This window comes from Protopterus annectens, chromosome 4.part1 (assembly GCF_019279795.1).
Source record: "Protopterus annectens isolate FY-2018-M chromosome 4.part1, PAN1.0, whole genome shotgun sequence".
NCBI lineage: Eukaryota > Metazoa > Chordata > Ceratodontiformes > Protopteridae > Protopterus > Protopterus annectens.
Genome location: NC_056734.1, coordinates 671069096 through 671090147, shown reverse-complemented (window position 1 = coordinate 671090147; position 21052 = coordinate 671069096). Strand labels below are relative to the sequence as shown.

At 43.6% G+C, this 21052-nt stretch overlaps 1 protein-coding gene across 1 annotated transcript in view; it reads right to left on the bottom strand.

Annotated features, from left to right (window-relative positions):
- Window positions 1–105: 105 nt before the first annotated feature.
- The window catches only part of RYK (receptor like tyrosine kinase), a 1434429-nt gene continuing 1413482 nt past the window's right edge, over window positions 106–21052 (bottom strand). The window contains exon 16 of the mRNA XM_044070454.1: window positions 106–1556. Coding sequence (XP_043926389.1) covers window positions 1445–1556 — 112 coding nt within the window. The 3' untranslated portion in view covers window positions 106–1444. The remainder of the gene's footprint in view (window positions 1557–21052) is intronic.

The following is a 21052-nucleotide window of genomic DNA, read 5'->3' as shown; positions in this document are numbered from 1 at the left end:
AAATGAATGTATAAACATAAGCATTAAGGTTTGTTTCTACAAGCAGAACATTCTATCAAGGACAAAATATAATTTCATATGACAGCAAAAAACAGTAAACGGCTGTAATTTCTCTTAATGGAGTATTTTATATATACAAGAGATTTAAATAGTACAAGTCTCTTCCATCTGGCTTCATTATTTAAAAATAATCAGTATAAGCAGTACTCATTGTTTTAAAGCCTGTTTTTGGGTCAGGCTGTACATAAAAAAGTACACAAACTATTTCCCCTCAGCAACACAAAACTACAAATTCTTACAAGTCCTGTATCTGAAATATCTTATTTTTTTTTAAGATTGTCTGTTGACACTGCAGGTCATGTATTTTCAGCCATATCCAGGGAAAAAATGCCTCAAAGCATCCTTGGTTGAAAGGCACTCACCAAGTGACAAATGAATGTTCATACTTTCTTCATACACTTATAGTATCATTGCAATGTGATGCAGGCAAATGATGTGAGAACCCAGAGGTAACTAGTGCTTTTTAGTGTCATCAGAATTTTAAGTACAAAGACATATGCAAAGCAAGGATACATTATTACTGAATAGTACTTTGTGAAAAAGTGCAGTTAAGCTTAGCTATAAAGCCACACAAATTCACACAAGTCTCATCACTTCAAAAACGGGATCCGTGTGTATAAATAAATAAAAAAAATGAATAACTGTTCTATAATTCTCAGGCTTTCTTTTGATTGATGCATCTATTTTCAGTAATCTAGGTGAAAGGCTGTCCCACCTAGACTGGTAACTGGAAGCTGTCCTTCCCTCAATCATCATATATCCATACTCGTAAATGGAATGGAGAAAATTTCTTTCTGAATGGCAAGGCAAATGGACTCGGCAACAATGAACACTGCAGTACTGTTTCAAGGTCTGCTATAAGCAGTTTGTCAGAGCAATGCTGATAAGAGGACAAATGCCCCACCAAGTCAAACTGTATCCCTAACACCATTTATCCAATAAAAATAGTTATCAGACACTAAAAATGCTACCCAAAATACATAATCTACAGAATCTTCTTTTCATTATTAAAAAAGCTATCGTGTGTGGATGCACAAAAATAAAGTCATAGTCCATGTGAACACACCTTCGTCCTTCTGTCAGTTTTGATAACTGGGTTGGTTCAGACATCTCACCCAGACGTCAGGACCATGTGAAGTCTCTTTCATTTTCACTGCAATATTAGTTACAAACGTTGATATAATAGCTTTAAAATATACAACAGCAACAAGATTTTTTACAAAAGGGAAAAAGATGTCGACTATAAAAGCGTTTAAGGCACAATGTTTTGAAGACACAGTCTTCTTTTTTTCCTCCCTGTCACTTTCGCTGGAGTTGCCCTTTATATGCAAAGTCTATAGTATGCCTCCACAAAAGTTTAGGGTTGAGTTTAACAGTCAAGATTTCAAACATATGCCCCTAAGGCTGCATGGAATTCTGTCAGGCATTGAACCAGCTGCTGGAACTTGGGCCTTTCTTCTGGATCCAATGCCCAACAACAGGCCATCACAGCAAACCTGTAATAAAAAGGAAACAAATAAAAAAAAATTAATCACCTTAAAGTAAACAAAATCCAACATACAATCTAAAAATAAAAGCACACATCCAGTATATGACACTAGCTACAATTAAAGGTAAATAAAACACATTCAGTAATATAGTACTACATTTAGAAGACTTCTTGTAAATGGTGCAAGTATAGACAGCCTCAACAAGACAAGGACTACTAATTTAATTTTATTAGAAGCCATCGGCTTCAATGACCCAATTTGGATGGATTACCTCCCCCACTCCCCACCCCCTCCCAAAAAAGAAAAACTAACAGCACAACTGTACACAAGTATAGCTAACAGACTGTAGATGGACAGAAAAAAAAACAGGCAGTAAATCACTGCTGATTAGAGTAAAACAATGTGGATTAATGGAATTCTTTATCGTCTTACATTAAGTTTGAAACATATGGCATAAGACCTCAATGACAGTAAACCTTAGCTTGAGTGCTGTAGATTAATAATCACAATATTTAAAATATCAAGAAGAAAATCTTCAAAAACAAAACTTACATTATAAATATTTGGTGTGTGTATATTTTTCTTACAGACAATACAAACTTAAAAGAAAACTAAAACTTACAAGTGTAATGTATTAGCTGATCTGTGAAGAGGGACCATCCTTGATCAGTCTAGTGGCTGGGTTTATTCTCTCCACCAATCAGCATTCTACATCTTTCTCCAACAGTTGTCTAAAGAGCAGCTGCACACCAATGACAATGCATGTCAAGATGTCACACACTGACTACAACAGACAGCTCACTTCCTTATACCCGCAAGATCACACACTTGCTAAAATTCAACGTCTTCCCACTGCTAACAAAATGATACATAAGTATATACTTGCCTGACTTAAAAAGGAAATCCAGGAGATAAGGAGAGTTGAAATTATTGCCATTCCAGACCTAGGGGGTTGGGGGGAACGGGATCAGAAAGATGTTCCTGATCATCAAGGAGAGACGACTTCATACACTGACCGGAATAATAGATACATTCTTAATGTAACATTAATGACTCCCCCTTTAATGGGTCATATGTTTACAGTGAATTCCTACAAATAAACCCACCTGGTATGCAGAGGTTGGAGAACTACATCAAGGCCAACTAGAAAGCTAAGTAGTTAGGAGGTGTAGCTGGTAGATGAGACTCCATTGCTGAAGAGGGAAAAGATACCTAGGAAGAGGGAAGTGTAGGCCCATACACAGCAGTGACCAAATCAGACAAAGAAAGCACAGTAATGGAAAAGTACTGCTGAATTCAAGTCGATCAAACCACATTCAAATCAATAAGGCAGAAAGTTGAATTACACAGAGAACCAGAGTACTCTACAACCAAGGGTTAAAGCTACCACAGAAGGCAAATGCCACAGATGGTGCAAACTGCAAATGTCATATGCCCAGGGCATGAGGACATGAGCTACTAGTTTCACCAATCCAGAAGCACTCCCATGGAAGACCTCCAGCAGACCATACATCTCATAGGAAAACACTTTTCCTATCAATCATCTTGGCTCCTACCTATCACAAAGTACTAGGAGAAAGAGAAAGGAACTGTTCAGCACCACAGACTGCCACTTCAGGAGGAGTGAGAAAAAAGTTTAATCCCAATGGAAGGGGAGAATGCATCAGTAAAGACCAGGAGAATCGGGACTCTGAAAGGAGGTGCAGTCATCAAGAAGGGAAGCATACATGAATGAACTCCTCTGCCTTTTGGCCGACAGCCATTTGAAAGACATGCAATCCTGTCAGGCAAGCATTTCAAGACTGCAGAAAGAGAAAGTACAGTTGTGTACACTTACCATAAATGTAGATGTTAGAGTGTATTCACTGTTGCAGTCATTACATTTGGGCAATCTGCTGGCAGGTTGCCCTCAGTCAGCCTGAATAACAAAGTCTTGGGTCCTGCATTGGTTGCTGTCTCCTCTTCCATGACGTCAGGTCGTCAGGGGTATAAAACATGCAGCCGACACCATTTTAATCAGTTTTTCTTGCCCCAGATGTCAGGTGCCCCCTAAATGGGGAGTAAAAAAAAAAAAAAATATATATATAAACTGTAAATATTTAAACGCACTTTAGAAACATAAAATTTACCTTCAACTAAAAGCAAATACACCACAAAGGCTTTTGAGCATAGTGAAGGAAAGAATAGGTATAGAAAGGGGGCTAGCGGGTGGGTAATCCAGACTGCAACAGTGAATACACTCGAACATTTACATTTATGGTAAGTGTACACAACTGTATTATGTTCTTCGTGTTTCACTGTTGCAGTCATTACATTTGGGTAGAATCCCAAAGCTATGGGAGGATGGAACTAAACAGCATTAGGGGCAGCTATAAGGCCCTGCAGGACTGCAGTGGCAAAGCCTGCCCTGGATTTAGAGAAGAGAGGTAAATGATAATGCTTTGTGAACGTATGAACTGAGCTCCAAGTAGCAGCTTCTAGAATGTCTCTGGTAGGAACCCCGCTGAGAAAAGCTGCTGAAGCAGAGGCAGCCCTGGTGGAATGGAATGTGATCACCTTGGGCACAGGTTTGCCATGGTGCAAGTAGCAGAAACAAATGCAATGGCTTATCCATTTAGAAATAGTCTGCTTTGATATAGCCTTCCCCACTGATCCTGCAGCAAATGCTACCAATAGTTGCTCAGACTTTCTTAGAGATTTTGTCCTGTTTAAGTAGAATCTTAGTTGTCTGTGTACATCCAATGAATGCAGAATCCGCTCCCCCTTGTTCTGCGGATTTGGGAACAAAGTTGGCAGGTGAATGGTCTGGTTAAGCGCCACACCGGATACCACCTTAGGCATAAAAGAAGGATCGGTCCTGAGGGCCACCCTGTCAGGGTAAAAAATAATGAAAGGCTCCACTGCCATGAGAGCCTGTAGTTCTGAAACCCTTCTAGCTGAAGTGACTGCCAAAAGAAAAGCCGTCTTCCAAGAAAGAAATTTTATACCCGCAGTAGCTGCTGGTTCAAAAGGAGGCAGGGTGAGTTTTTCCAGCACAAAATTTAGGCCCCATGCAGGAGTTGGTGCCTTACATTTTTGGCCCCTCTGAGGTACTGTTTTAGCAGTGGATAAGAAAAGAGAGGGCTCTGTGTTGTAATGAGCCAAGATGGCAGAGGCATGGATTTTTATTGAAGAAAAAGATAGGCCCTTGTCAAGCATCTCATTTAAGTATTGTAAAATCTGAGGAATATTGGGCTTTGCTGCGTCTATTCCTTGTGCTTGGTTCCAAGCACAGAATCTCTTCCACTTATCAGCATAAGATTTTCTAGTACTAGGCTTTCTGGCTTCCAAAATGACATCCATTACAGGTTTACTGAGGGATGTGGTTGGTAAAATTAGTTGATTAGCCATGCTGCAAGATTCAGAGTTTGGCGCTGACTGTGCAGAATCCGATAGTTCTGCTGAGACAATAGGTGAGGTGTTTGAGGCAAGTACCATGGAGGAAGGTGTGACATATTCCTTAGAAGCGGGCACCAGTGTTGGCGAGGCCAGTCCAGAGCAATTAAAATCATTTTTGTTTTTTCCTGTCTGACTTTTAGTAAGACCTTGGAGAGTACAGGCAGAGGGGGAAAGGTATAGGTTTTTCCAGCTGAAGGATAGAGCATGCTTTTTTGTGATGAGTTCTTGTGAAGAATTTGTCCAACTGATAATTTTGGGGAGAGGCAAGCAGATCTATGTCTGGGCTTCCCCCTTAATCTGTTAACATGCTGAAGATTTGTGGATCCAGTTTCCATATGTGCGGGTCCATAAGATTTCTGCTTAGGTCGTCTGCCAGAGTATTTTGCTTTCCTGTCAGGACTTGAGCTTGAAGATGTATTTGGTAAGTCAAGACTGTGTTCCACAAGGCCATAGCTAGTCTGCAAAGGGGGTAGGAATGGGTACCCCCCTGCTTTCTTATGTACCACATAACTGTGGTGTTGTCCATCTTTATCAGCAGCTGTCCTGGATGAAGTAAGTCCTTGAAGGCTATCAGCGCATTCTGAACAGCTAGCATTTCTTTCTGTTTGATATGTAAATGCATTTGGTTTGGGCTCCATTTGCCCTGAATGCATCTCTCTGCCAGGTGGGCCCCCCAAGCTTAGTGTGATGAGTCTGTAGTTAGGGTTTGGGTGGCAGGGGGTAGAGTAAATGACAGTCCCTTGTTTTGGTGATATGTCTCTGCCCACCTGTTGCAGGCAGGGAATGAGAGGAATCATTGTTTCCAGGCTGTGACAATGTTGACGCCACAAACTTTTTAGGTACCATTGAAGTTTCCTCATATGCAGTCTCGCATATGGAATTAGCAGGGAATTGGGAGCCATGCTTGTTTCTGAGAACACATCATCAACAATGTCTAATACAGGAGGTATTGCCAAAGGCCTATGCTGTGGCAGAAGAAGAAAATCGCTGAATCAAAAAAGAGGCTTAGGGAAGTCCTGACTCTCCCAGTGAAAATTTTCCCTTAAAGTATGCAAAGTCTCTCCAAAAGAGTAATCCTCAGAAGGAGATGCAGATGGGATGGATTCCTCTGCATCAGAATCCTCATAGGGTGGAAAGGAAAATTCCTGATCAGAAGAGGAATCAGAAGAAATGGAAGCCTGATCTGAAGATTCATAATCAGTGCCTTGCCTAGGCCTCTTAGCAGGGGAGGGTTGGGAACCCCTGATCAAGGTAATTAAATCCTCAGCCATTTTGATCATTTGTTTTTTTAGGCATAGAGGCCTGAGCACGTGGCTCATGCATCTGTTTTTTAGACACAGAAGTCAGTTTTGACCTTGTTTTTGTTGATGGCGTCGGTTTAATGTAGAAATGTTGATGCCTGAAAACACCCTCAGAAACTGGTGCCTGCTCAGCGGCTCTAGACCCATCCAAGGGAGAGACATCCACGAGGTTCAATACTTTGCGAATCTTGCGGCATACCGGACTCCGAATGGGTCTCGGTAGAGGCCTGCGACTCAAAAGTAGCGGGTATCAGTGGCTGCGAAAGCGCCTCACTGACTAGCGACGAACCGGCGACTGGCTTAGGAGAAGTTCTGTCGTCGGATTTGGACCTCGACGGTCTGTCGCTGTCTTTTTTTTTTGCATTTTTTGTGAACTCCGGTAGTCCGATTGCTAACTGACGACATTTCAGGGTAGTTAAATCTTGAACCAAAATATTCAGAAGTAAAAATATACTGACGTTTAATAGTGCGTTGGTTAAATTTAGCACAAAACCGACAGCAAGGCACGTTGTGATCAGGGCCTAGGCAGGAATACAGTACAAATGAAAATCCTTATGAGGTATTTGCTTCCCACAAGTAATGCAATTAACTTTTACTGACATTGGTAAGGAGCAAGAAAAAGTTCCCCAACAAGGTACTTGGCTTTAGTTTGAAGACTTCGGTTCTGAAACTCGAAAACGAAAATTTCAGGAGTTGGCCGACTGGCACTTATGAACTGCTTCTGCTTCGGGCACCATGCGACAAGAAAGACGGATTAAAATGGCATCAGCTGCATGTTTTATACCCCTGACAACTTGACGCCATGGAAGAGGAGACAGCAACCGACGCAGGACCCAAGACTTTATTATTCAGGCCGACTGAGGGCAACCTGCCAGCAGATTACCCAAATGTAATAACTGCAACAGTGAAACACAAGAACATGACCTCTACTAGAAAACAGACACCTGTAATGCCCAGCAGATAGGCTACTTGAACAGCTAGTGCTGTGCTCCACTGCTACATTCCAACATATACCCCGATCTCCAAAGTGAAACAGAAGTAGACTTGACTAGGGACATTCAAATACAAGTCTTCTAAAGGATGCTGTAGCTACACACAGCACAGTGGAGACATTAAGGGCCAGGATGAACCCTTGAACAATATGGCTTAGGTTCATAAGTACTAGGCTATCAGTCTACAGACGATTACAGGCCTCGCCAATAACCCACATTCAAAAGTTCCCTCCTGTCCAGATTGACCTGGGGAGAATGTAAGCCTGCCCATCTAATTTTCCAAGGTTAACCTTGAAGGTAGCAATGGTATTACTCTGCTTGACATGTAGTGGAAGCTTATTTCAGAGGTTGGAGATACGTTAGGCTATGAATTTATCACTCCAATGCTAGTAATTATTAATTGAAGACTTAGTTCCCTTAAACAGAACATATAGGAGAAAACCATTTGTTCTGAGAAAAAGAAGACAGTGCGGAACAGATAGAACCCTAGCATGGAAACAGGGTCAAAGCTCAGGATCTATGAACCTTAAATATAAAACTTGTGTTACATATAACATGATCAAGGGCAATTGTAGCAGGGAGATCCTGGGTAGGATATGAGATATGAGAGTTGTTCTAGTTGAAGATAGGTTTCTTCATTGACAGAATGAGACGGAAATGGATCTCATTTTCTGGCGAGACCTTAATAGCATTAAGAAAAAAAGATGATGTTCTGTAGTCCTATCTCGCCTTCATTCTTACATATGGGTTCAGAGTCAATCTTCGGCTCTGACTCAGCTGATTACAAAGCTCAAAGTCTCTCAGTTGGCTTGTGGCAAGGTAGGTATCCCAAAGTGAACTAGTAAGAATCCCCAGATCTTGTTTGTCGTGTCTACGAGTTCAGAAGTGCTTCTTGCTTGGCCGCGGCTAAGTTGGACATTTTTCATTATTGTTATAGTTCTTATTGATATTTTTGCATATAATACAGCTTAGTTTTAGTAATAGTTATCATAGGTAGTAAATAGTAGTGTGTTTTTGTCCATCTCTAGGCCCGTTTTTGTTCTCCGAGTGGTATCCCTTCTGTGTGCTAGTTTTTTGAGACAGTTTTCTATTAGCGTAGGTCTGCGTTTCTGCTAGGACCTTGTTCTCTAGTATTGTATTGCAATACAATAGTATTTAGTGTGCAGTGTCGTTTACTATCCTTATTGGCTAGTTTTTAGCCTGTTGTTTAAATTTAACTTTTGTGATACTTTTCTGAGTTAGCTTCTTTCCTGTTTCTTAGCAGCTAGGTCCATTTAAGTTAGAGGACCTAGTCCTCTATTAAATGTTTCTGGTGTTGTTTCCTCAACAGGGCTAGGCCCATTTAAGTTTGAGGACCTATTCCTCTGCTTTTGCTCTTGTGTGTGTGTATGTTTATTTTAGCGGGGCTAGGTCTGTTTAAGTTAGAGGAACAAGTCTTTGGTTGTGTTTGTGTGTAGTACTTCTTACAGGGCGAGGCCCATTTAAGTTAGAGGACCTTGTCCTCTCGTCTGTCTTTGATAGAGTTCTGTTTGTACTAAGCATGTCTAAGGAGTCCAAAGATCATAAGTGCCTTAAGTGCTCCCAAAAAATATCAATCAGCCTTAACCCTTCCTTCGAGGAGGATTTAGCCAGCTCTTCATCACCCTCCAAGTTTCCCTGTTTAAAGAAAGAGAAGGTTGAGTCGACAGAGACATTCTCCTGCACCGACTATTTTGTCTGGACCTCCTCAGAAAGTATTAAAATTGGATAAGCCTTCTACCTCTTCAGATCCACTGTCCTCTGAGCCAGTCGAGATTATCAATGTTGACACTGCAGTATCGGCCCCAAGTCTTTCGGAGCAGACCACTGAGAAATTGCATCGGTGCTGGTCCAGAGAGCTACTGTCGGTCTCCCCAACTTTCCGATCTGCCATATTGCAGAGATCTAGGTCGCCTACCCTGTCATCCAGATCATCCAAGAGCCTTTTGGATGTAGAGAGAGTAGTGCTTAGACTTTTGAAGTCATCTGCTTTACCAAAATTGTTGCTGGCTCCGACCCAGTCAGTTCCGGAGCCATCTAAGACCATTCTCCCTGTTGCTGTTCCTCCTCCAAGCCGTGTTGGTCCTTTGGAGCTGGAGATTTCGGTGCCACTTTTTGTGGAACCCTTGGTTCCAGCACCCCTAGGGTCTGTCTTGGAGCAGAGTTCCACTCCGACACCTTTGGCGCAGTCCTTGGTGTCCAGGAGCCGAAGCTCACCAGTTGGCCCAGACAGGGATGCTTGGACCCAAACTTCCTCGGTGCCAAGCCTACCTCTCGGTACGTCGGCTAGGTTGAGCTCGGACCCTACATCCATCTTTGAGCAGATCGCTTTGGAGCAGAGGGCTACTTCCGTTTCCTCAGAACCGGGGCTGTCCTCGGAGCCAGAGAGTGGGGCTGTCCTCGCAGCCAGAGAGTTCTGCATTCGAGATGATGAGGAGTGTGCTGTCTAGGTTGTCAGCTCCACACAAGGGTACCGACACTCTTCCCCCTCAAGCACCAACCTCTGTCTCAGCACCATCTCTCTCTCTCGGCAGCAGCGACCCGCAGCCTCAGGAGCCCCTGTTGAGTGGCCCCCAGGCTTCAGAGACCTCCGCAGAATACCCTTCTGAGGAGCTCCCTCAGAAGAGGACATGCAAGAGGAAGCATGTAGACTCCTCGGATGAGTTCATCACCTCGGACACTGACCTCGAGGAGTCAGAAGGGTCCCTTGGGTCGTCCTCTGATATCATCTCCTTTGTAGAAATCTTAAGAGATCCTGAAGCAGAGAGGTGGGCTGGCCCACTGTCACCCCTTCTGACGAGGAGTCAATGTACCTGAAGGCTTTCGGGTCTCAACCTTCAGCCGCTTGGGTGTCTCCACCTTTTGACGACCTCCTGGACCTAGTTAGTCAAAAGGTGTGGGAAACTCTTGATGCTGTGGAACCAGTCCTTAGAAGACTCAACAAATTTCTCTCAGCCCCCAAAGACAGAGAGTTCTTGACCAAAGGTGTGTGTGTATATGCCATGGTGGTGGCGGCAGCCACAAAGAAGGAACTAGTGGAGACTTCTACATCTGTCCATCCACCCAACAAGGAGTCTGAAACGATGGATAGATACGGAAAGCGCATCTTCTCCTCAGCAGGTTTTACTCTCAGATCGCTGAATTACCTCACACATTTTACTAGGCTTCAAAGAGATTTCCTAAAGGAACTAGCAGATACTCTCCAAGGTACATCAACTGAAGAAGTCCCGGAGAAAGTTACTGCTCAGTTGTCCACCTTAAACTCCATTGTTAACTCCTCCAGGAATCTGATATCCTATGCACCAGATGGAGTGAGTAGGGCAGCGGGTTCAGGAGTTTCCCTTAGGAGACACTCCTGGATGCACTTACGTAATTTTGCGGAGCCCTTCAAATCTACTTTTACCAACACCTCCTTCGACGGTTCCTCTTTGTTTGGACCAAAGGTAAAAGATACACTCACTAGGTGCGAACAGGAAGGGAAAACTCTCTCTGCCGTGAGAGTACGTTTTACTGTCTCTTCTAGACCATACCTCAAGGGTCAGAGGGTCGGGAAAATGTGGTTCAAGAAATCCCAGAGATTTTTCCCTGACGCACAGGGTGATTCCTCCTTCAGAGGCCAATGAGGAGGAGCTAATGTTAGACATCGCCCTAGAGGCGGGTGGGGGTCAACAAAAGCAGGGTGCCCGCGATTCCTTTTGTGATTGTCCCCATCAGCGCTACTGAAGTGGGGCCCGGCTGCGCTTCTCTGGACCCAGTTGGGGGTCACTTATCTTTGTATCCAGAAGCCTGGCTCAACATCACCCAAGACAAGTGGGTACAAAGAATAATTACCAGAGGATACTCCATACCCTTCTTTCTTCCAACTCACATCCCCAAGAAGATCCCAGATGTTCCACCCAATCACAGGGATCAAGCAACCATAGAAGTTCAAAAATTGCTTTCAGAGAGAGTCATCCAAACAGTCTCCGCAGACCAGATAGGATTCGGAACTTACTCCATATTCTTTTGAGTGCCAAAACGAACAGGGGACTGGAGGCCCATTTTGGACCTCAGCAAATTACATCCGAGTGACGCCTCCAGGTGCATCTGCAGTTACCCCCTACTGCTCCTCTAGGTGTTAAATATTGCTTGTTCATATTTTCATTAATAATTCCAAAACCATGCCCTATATGAGGTATTAGAATATTTCATCTTGAAGCATACATGATGGCAAACACAATTGTATTGATATTTGACCTCTGTCAAGGAGTATTTGTTAGAATTGTAAGGTGATAACTTTATTTTTTAAAGACTCAAGCCACGCCCAGTAGGAGTTAAAGGTACATAATCCAAAGAGCTGTACTGGAGGGAATGAGTTTAAGGCACTACACCTTGCTAAGACCTCCCCTTTCAAGGAACCTGTATCTCCTTGGGATCTAAATTTCGTTCTGTCCAAACTTACTTCCCCGCCTTTTGAACCAAGTTCCTGTCTTGGAAGACCATTTGTCTAGTAGCTGTTACATCCGCTAGGAGGGTGTTAGAGTTGCAAGCACTGTCAGTCAAACCTCCTTACTTGATTTTTCATAGAGACAGAGTTTCCCTTTGTACAAACCCTTCTTTCATCCCCAAAGTTTGTTGTTAGTCTAATTTGAACCAAACTATCAAACTGCCAGTATTTTTTCCTAATCATTCAAACAGTGCAGAATAAAAAGTTCATCAACTTGACGTTCACAGACAGTTATGGTTCTATCTACATAGAACCAAGGAACTTAGAAAATCAGACCAATTGTTTGTATCCTTTTCTGAAACTAGGATAGGTCTGCCAGTTTCTAAGGTAACTATCAAATTGGCTTTCCAAATGTATCTCATTTATTTACTCTTCCAATGGTAAGGAACTTCCATTTAAAATGAAGGCTCATTCAACCAGATCCCTATCCGTATCTGCGGTCTTTCAAGCCAGAGTCCCAACTGACAGTATTTGTGCAGCAGCAACTTGCGCTACCCCTCATACCTTTATTACTCATTACAAATTGGATTTGACCTCAAGGGGTAGAGTCTCTTTTGGTTCCATGGTTCTTAGGAGTATACTCCCGTGAGCCACCAGAGAAAATGGTGCTAGGGACGCTGTCCCATATGTAAAAATGAAGGCGAGATGGGACTACAGAACATAAAGAAGTTATGTACTCACCATAACATTCCATGTTTGTAGTCCATCAAGCCCTTCATTCTTACGAACCCACCCACCTACCCCCGTCCATGTATCCTTGGAAGATCTGGAGACAGGATAGTATTGCCTTTGGTAGGGTGGAGACCTTTCATCTTTGTTGTTCCTTGTGGAAAACTTTTCTATTACTTTTATAGTCAGCAGCAAATAAGATCTGCGGATTCTTACTAGTGCATTATGGGATACCTACCTTGCCACGAGCCAACTGAGAAACTTTGAGCTTTGTAATCGGCCGAGTCGGAGCAGAGGATTGGCTTTGAACCCATATGTAAGAATGAAGGGCAAGATGGACTACAAACACGGAACGTTATGGTGAGTACATAACTTCTTTTTAAAACCAAAGCTTAAAGTCTCTCAGATGGCTCGTGGCAAGGTATTGTAACTGCTACCAGAAAAATGGTCTTCCAAGACAGGAACTTCAGTTCACAAGAATGCGCGGGTTCAAAAGGCAGGGAACTAAGTTTGGACAAAAAGAAATTTAGATCCCATGGAGATGCAGGTTCCTGAAAGGGAGGTCTTAGCAAGGTAGTGCCTTTAAGAAAAGTTTTACACAATCTGTGAGCCATCAGCTTAGGCTCATGTTGTCCCAAATGAAAACTGGATATCGCTGCCAGTTGAACTTTAACTGTAGCAGCAGCTGATCCCTGATGGAAAAGTCTGGTTAGGAATTCTAACACCAAGGGAATGGATGCCATGTAAGAATCTGCACTTTTCACTTTTGCCCAGATAGAAAATCTTCTCCATTTGCTAGCGTATAATTTCCTCATGGAAGGTTTGTGGGAAGACATGAGGATATGGGTCACTGCAGGTGAAAAATCATGAAGTCTGACTAGGGATGGAAGTGGAGCAGTCATACTGTCAAGTTGTGGGTGTGGAGGCAGGGGTGAATGGAGCCCGACATGTGTGTCATGAGGTCGGGAACTGGGTCCAGAGTCCATGGAGTGTTTCGTTGATGAGGCCCGAGAAAGGGGAACCAAATCTGACGAGGCCAGTAAGGAGTGATCAGAATCATTTTGCTTCCCAAGGACTTCGCTTTCTGGATCACTTTCAATATGAGCGGAAAGGGGGGAAATGCATAAAGAAGTCCCTGAGGCCAATTGTGAACATGTGTGTCTGTCGGCGACTCCCCCCGGAGGGGGTATAAGAGAGAAGTAGCTGCTGCATTTGGCATTGATTGGACTGGCAAACGGATCATAGCAAGGCTGTCCGCATTTGCGGAAAATCTGCTCCGCGACTTTCTAATTCAGAGACCACTCGTGCGGGATCAAGACTGCCCTGCTGAGCTTGTCGGCAATCACACTGGTTGTCTCCAGGATATGCATTGCTACTAGAAAGCGCTGGGAAGATATCGCCCACTGCCAAACATGAAGAGCCTCTCGACATAAGGGGTAAGATCTGGTTCCTCCTTGCTTGTTTAAAATACCATACCACTGACATATTGTCTGACTGGATTGCTATCGTCCCTAGATGAAGAAATTCGTGAAGTACTTGCAACATGAAGAGCCTCTCGACATAAGGGGCAAGATCTGGTTCCTCCTTGCTTGTTTAAAATACCATACCACTGACATATTGTCCGAATGGATTGCTATCGTCCCTAGATGAAGAAATTTGTGAAGTACTTGCAACGCTTGTAGCACTGCTCTCATCTCTAGGACACTGATATGCAAGTGAGCCTTGTGATCGTGCCATGTGCCTTGGACAGTCTTGCCTAGATAATGCCCCCCCCCCCATCTGGGAGGCATCTGTGGTCACAGTAGCAACGGGTTGGCGAGGAAGGAAGGGTGTTCCTGTCATCAGATGATCAGGCTGAATCCACCAACGAAGTTCCTTTTTGCAAGATTCCGTTATCAGAATATGATGAGACAAAGGCAGTTGTTGAAGAGACCACTGGGAAAAGAGTAGCCACTGAAGGATTCACGTATGCAGTCTGGCTAGTGGAACTACAGTTACGGTAGAAGCCATGGTCCCTAAAAGTTCCAGCACTGTCTTGGCCTTGACTCTTTGTTGAGGAAGTAAGCTGTATATCTGTTGTCTTAGATTTTGAATTCTGTCTGCAGGAAGATGAGCCATCATGGTGACTGTCTCTATTTCTGTGCCTATAAAAGTCACAAACTGAGAGGCAGACAAGGCAGACTTTTCCCAATTTATCGCAATTCCTAGCTGGGTGCAGAGCTGGATGGTTGAATCCTGGCTTGGAGTAGGTGCCTGGTGGTGGCGGTCAGGAGCCAGTCATCCAGGTACAGAAACACTTGGAATCCAAGATGTCTCAAGTGAGCTGTCACTACCGCCATGCATTTGGTGAACACCCTGGAGACTGTGGTGAAACCAAATGGCACAGCACGAAATTGGTAATAACTGGCTCCCAGCCAGAAGCGTAGATGACTCTTCCATGCTGTGTCCATTTTGGTGTGGTAGTACTCATCTTGGAGGTCTATGGCGTCTCCAATTGTCTTTCCCTAAAAGAGGGAGTATAGACTGGAGGGTTGCCATTCAGAACTTGGACTGCTTTACTGATTCATTTAATTTGCTGAGGTCCAAAATGGGCCTCCAGCCTCTGTTCGTTTTGGCACTAAAAAGAATCTGGCGTAAGTTCCGAATCCTATCTGGTCTGCGAGGACAGTTTGGATGACTCTCTTTGAAAGCAACTTTTGAACTTCTATGGTTGCTTGATCCCCTGTGATTGGGTGGAACATCTGGGAGCTTCTTGGGGGTGTGAGCTGGAAGAAAGAAGGGTATGGAGTATCCTCTGGTAATTATTCTTTGTACCCACTTGTCTTGGGTGCTGTTGAGCCAGGCTTCTGGATACAAAGATAAGCGACACCCGACTGGCTCCAGAGAAGTGCAGCCGGCCCCACTTCAGGAGCGCTGATAGGGACGGCCACGAAAGGAATCGTGACCACCCTGGTTTTGTGGACCCCTCCAGCCTGTAGGGCGACATCTATCATTAGCTCCTCCTCCTCTGAAGGAAGAATCACCCTGTGCGTCCGGGAAAAATCTCTGGGATTTCTTGAACCACACTGCCTCTCTGACCCTTAGGGTATGGTCTAGAAGGGATGGTAAAACGTACTCCCACGGCAGAGAGCGTTTCCCCTCCCTGTTCACACTTGGTGAGTATATCTTTTAGCTTTGGTCCAAACAAAGAGGAACCATCGAAGGGGGCATTGGTAAAAGTAGATTTGAAGGGCTCCGCAAAATTAAATAAGCGCATCCAGGAGTGCCTCCCAAGGGAAACTCCTGAACCCACTGCCCTACTCACTCCATCTGCTGCATAGGATATCAGCCTCATGGAGAAGTTAACAATGGAGTTTTAGGTGGGCAACTGAGCAGTAACTTTCTCCAGGACTCCTTCAGTTGATATACCTTGGGGAGTATCTCCTAGTTCCTTTAGATCATCTCTTTGAAGCCTAGTAAAATGTGTGAGGTAATTCAGCGATCTGAGAGTAAAAGTCGCTGAAGAAAAGATACGCTTCCCATATTTATCCATCGTTCGAGACTCTGTTCGGTGGCTAGACAGATGTAGAAGTCTCCACTAGTTCCTTCTTTGTGGCTGTTGCCACCACCATGGCATCTACAGGCACACCTTTGGTCAAGACCTCTCTCTCTTTGGGAGCCGAGAGAAATTTGTTGGGTCTTCTGGGGACTGGTTCCACGGCATCAGGAGTTTCCCACACCTTTCGACTAACTAGGTCCAGGAGCTCATCAAAAGGTGGAGACACCCAAGAGGCTGAAGGTTGAGACCTGAAAGCCTTCAGGTACACTGACTCCTCATCAGAAGGGGTGACAGTGGGCTAGCCGCCTCTCTGTTTCAGGATCTCTAAGGTATCTATAAAGGAGATATCATCAGAGGATGACCTAGGGGACCCTTCTGACTCCTCAAGGTCAGTGTCCGAGGTGATAAACTCATCCAGGGAGTCTACATGCTTCCTCTTGAATGCCCTCTTCTGAGGGGGCTCCTCAGAAGGGTATTCCGGGGAGGTCTCGGAAGACTGGGGGACCACCCAACGGGGGCTCCTGAGGCTGCGGGTCTCTGCTGCCGATACAGAGAGATGATGCTGACACAGAGGTTGGTGCTTGAGGGGGAAGAGTATCGGTACCCTTGGCCGGGGCTGACGACCTAGACAGTACGCTCATCATCTCGAATGCAGAACTCTGGCTCCGAGGACAGCCTCGGTTCTGAGGAACTGGAAGTATCCCTCGGCTCCAAAGCTATCGTCTCTGAGATGGATGTAGGGTCTTGGCTCAACCTAACCGATGGACTGAGAGGTAGGCTTGGCACCGAGGAAGTTCAAGCATCCTTGTCGGGGCTGACTGGTGAGCTTCGGCTTCTAGACACTAAGGACAGCACCGAAGGTTTCGGGGCGGAACTCTGCTCTGAGACAGACCCAAGGGGTGCTGGAACCAAGGGTTCTACAAGTGGCACCAAAATCTCCGGCTCCGAAGAACCAACATGACTCGGAGGAACAGCAACAGGGAGAATGATCTTAGATGGCTCCGGAACCGAATGGGTTGGAGTCAGCAATAATTTTGGTAAAGCAGACAACTTCAAAAGTCTAAGCAGCTCTCTCTCTACATCCTCTTCTGAAAGGCTCTTGGAGGATCTGGATGACAGGGTAGGCGACCTAGATGTCTGCAATATGGGAGATCGTAAAATTGGGGAGACTGGCAATAGCTCTCTGGACCAGCTCCAATGCAATTTCTCAGTGGTCGGCTCCGAAAGACTTGGGGCCGACACTGCAGTGTCAACATTGATAACCTCAACTGGCTCCGAGGACAGTGGAGCTGAAGAGGTAGAAGGCTTATCCAATTTTAATACTTTCTGAGGAAGTCCAGACAAAATAGTCAGTGCAGGAGAATGTCTCTTTGCCGACTCGGCCTTCTCTTTCTTTGAAGAGGGAGACTTGGAGGCTGATGAATAGCTGGCTAAATCCTCCTCGAAGGAAGGCTTAAGGAGACCTTTCAGGATTAATTTGTTCTTCCTTTCTTGGAGAACTCTGGAACTGAATGAGTGACAGAAAGAGCAAGTTTCCTGAAGATGAATGGCTCCGAGGCAGTAAACACGGTTACTATGCCCGGCAGCGATTGACATTTTTGGAAGGACTTAAGGCACTTTTTAAAACCTGAAGGTTTATGATCTTTGGACTCTTTAGACATGCTTAGTACAAACAAAACTCTATCAAAGACAGAAGGGAGGACAAGGTCCTCTAACTTAAATGGGCCTCGTCCTGTAAGAAAAACTACACAAAAAACACAACCGAGGACTAGGTCCTCTAACTTAAATGGGCCTAGCCATGTTGAGGAAACACCACCAGAAAATTTTAATAGAGGACTAGGTCCTCTAACTTAAATGGACCTAGCTGCTAAGAAACAGGAAAGAAGCTAACTCAGAAAAGAACCACAAAATGTAAATTTAAACAACAGGCTAAAAACTAGCCAATAAGGATAGTAAACGACACTGCACACAAAATACTATTCTACTGAAATACAATACTAGAGAACAAGGTCCTAACACAAATGCAGATCTACGCTAATAGAAAATTATCTCAAACAACTAGCACACAGGAGGAGTACCACTCAGAGAACAAAAACAGGCCTAGAGACAGCCAACAAGTTCTCAGCAATAACTACAGAAATAGCAAAAACACACTACTACTATTTACTACCTATGATAACTATTACTAAATCTAAGCTACGTTATATGCAAAAATATCAATAAGAACTATAATAATAATAATAATGAAAGATATCCAACTTAGCCACGGTCAAGCAAGAGAAACCTCTGAACTTATAGACGCAGCAAACGAGATCTTGAGATTCTTACTAGTGCATTATGGGATACCTACATTGCCATGAGCCAACTGAGACACTTTGAGCTTTGTAATCGGCTGAGTCGGAGCTGTGGATTGGTTCCAAACCCATATGTAAGAATGAAGGCGAGCTAGGACTACAGAACATCAACATTTAACACTTTCTTGAAACGTTCTCACTCGCAGGATATCTCTTTCAACTCACATCACTGCTGTCTTCTCTCAGATCAACAACTACTTTCCCAAACTGGCTATGTGAACAGTAATGCATTAATAAGGCAACTGAGTAACTAGAATTACCAACCTAAAACACATGCTCTTAAGATAGCCTCTCTACTTGATGACTGGGATAAAAAAGTGGAAACACTGGGTGAGGAGGCTCACATGTATGGATGAATGGGAAAGTGCCCTGCTTGTATGCAAATGCTACAAAATGCATTCCTGATGTGGCCTTTACACATTATAAATTGTTTTAGACCTAGAAACATTCACCTACTCACTTTAGGAAAAGTGGACAGAGTAAGAATGCTGAATGCCAGAGATGCCGATAAGCTGGTATAGAGTACTGACATGTGGTCTGGTGCTGCCTGGTTTCATACACACACTGGTTTCATACACAGTGTAAAAGTGGAGTGTCTAGCATACAATTACCAGTGTGCTGAGGAAGGGATATATATACATGTGTACAGTGCATGGAGGCAAGCCAAGCACCCAATGAAAAGATTACTCAAATCCCCCACAGGGATAGTCAATGCACACATGACAAACAGATTTAGAAATTGCAGCAGCTGTATGCTAGTCCATGAAAGGAATGTGTGTGAGAGGTATAGGCAAAATGGATTTAAAACTGTACGACTTCCAGACCTAGTGGTACCTTGGCACAATGAACTGTAGGAACATTGATGCTATCAGAATAAATGGTTTTACTGCATAGCATGCAAGACAAATAGCAAAAGTTATTACCAGTGTGGCTGAAATCAAATTCCAGCTATGTAGCACAGGAGTGGTACATCTGTAATACAAAGAAATTAACTACAAGAGCGATGACTGCATATGCACTTGATAAAAAATGAAATTTCAAGTACTGACATACAACAGGTAATTTAGAAATTCACTGCTTCCGTGTGTGCTCGTGCTGAAGAAAACAGGCAGCTGAGAGACAGGACTGACAAAAGGTAATAAATGCCTTATGATATAACCATCCCACTACACTGATGATTAAAACAACCCCTTCAGGCCATACAATTATGAAACTACTTAAAAAATTATATACCTGTATCCTTTCTCTCTCTCCCTCTGTGTATGTGTGTGTACACATATATATGTGTATACAGACAGACAAAGACACACATACACACACACACACATGGGGTTTAATGAAAACTAGTTAAAGACCAATGCCACAGAGGACAGTTGCACAACATATCTTTGGCTCACCCAATCTGTTTACAAAAGCCTAGCAAAAATAGCTCTCACTATTATAGCTTGAGTATTTACAACCTTGGATCACAGGTACTTGTAATCATGCAACATTTAAGCTAATGTAATATTTGTATATTTTATTTTTACAAGGGGAGGGCAACTCGTACCCTACACCCCTCTTAATTTACTATTACCACTCTAAATATGATAGACCTTGGTGAAACAGCAATCAGTGACAGATAGGCTTTGCACCATGACACTATCTCCAGAGGGCTGTTAGAACAGACAGCCCAATAAGCAGAAACATATAAGCAACCTCAGCTTACTCATGTGTATCACAAACAAAACTGACAAAAGCAATTAAAGACTTAAGCTTGTATGTTTAAGCAACTATAATAGGAGCTCAGAATATATAAGTAACTGACTGCATGCCTAAAGAGCAGGTATTTCCTTGCACAGGAAGGAAGACCTGGGTGGGAGGAGTGTCCTGAGCACTGGAGGGTTTCACAAATTGTTTCTGCATGCTTTCACAATTGTTCAGACAAAAATACCTCGGGTAATAAAATGAAAAAAATTCATACTGCTGTATTTGCTTAAACAAAACTTATTCCCTTTCAGCCTATGTATGCAAAATGTCTGTACATGTTTTCTGATTTCTGATGTATGACTTAATGAGCTGCACAGCTGCAAAGGATCCTGCAGATAAGCTCATGCATATGAAAGCATTTCACAGTGGCTGCCAAATTGCTCCTTTATCTGTAACTGCACTCTGCCTGTTTTAGAACTTGTGAGGCAGGGTCACTATGATGCCATTCTGAAATTCTTGGGACAAAACAATAAAGTCATCTTAAGAAAAACAGCCTTAGCATCAACTCCACCATACAGCACACGTTTAAATATGAGATTGTTGTTGCAGCTGTATTCCATACCACTGGGGCTTGTTGAAAGCAGATGCCAGACTTTCTGGTTTGATTTGCAGAGCTCTTATAGATGTCTCTCATGAGTATATCACAGCCTTGTCTAATGTCAAGTCAGTCTATGGCATATTGGAAGATGCTTCAGTCAGACACGATTATCCAAGAGTTTTAAGGAAGAAAAGGGTTCTTCAAAGGTGGGTGAAGATGCATATAATCCCTTTAAGGTTCTGTATATCTTAGCTTACTGCTGTGCCCTATACTAAGTCATGGTGTGGAGGGATGCTTAAGAAATGCATCTCATGCAATGAAAAGCTAAGAATGAAGTCACACAGATGCAGCTGGGGCCATCTACAAGCTAAATGACTAATGCAGCAAATAATAATTTTTCCATGTGGTGGAACATCTTA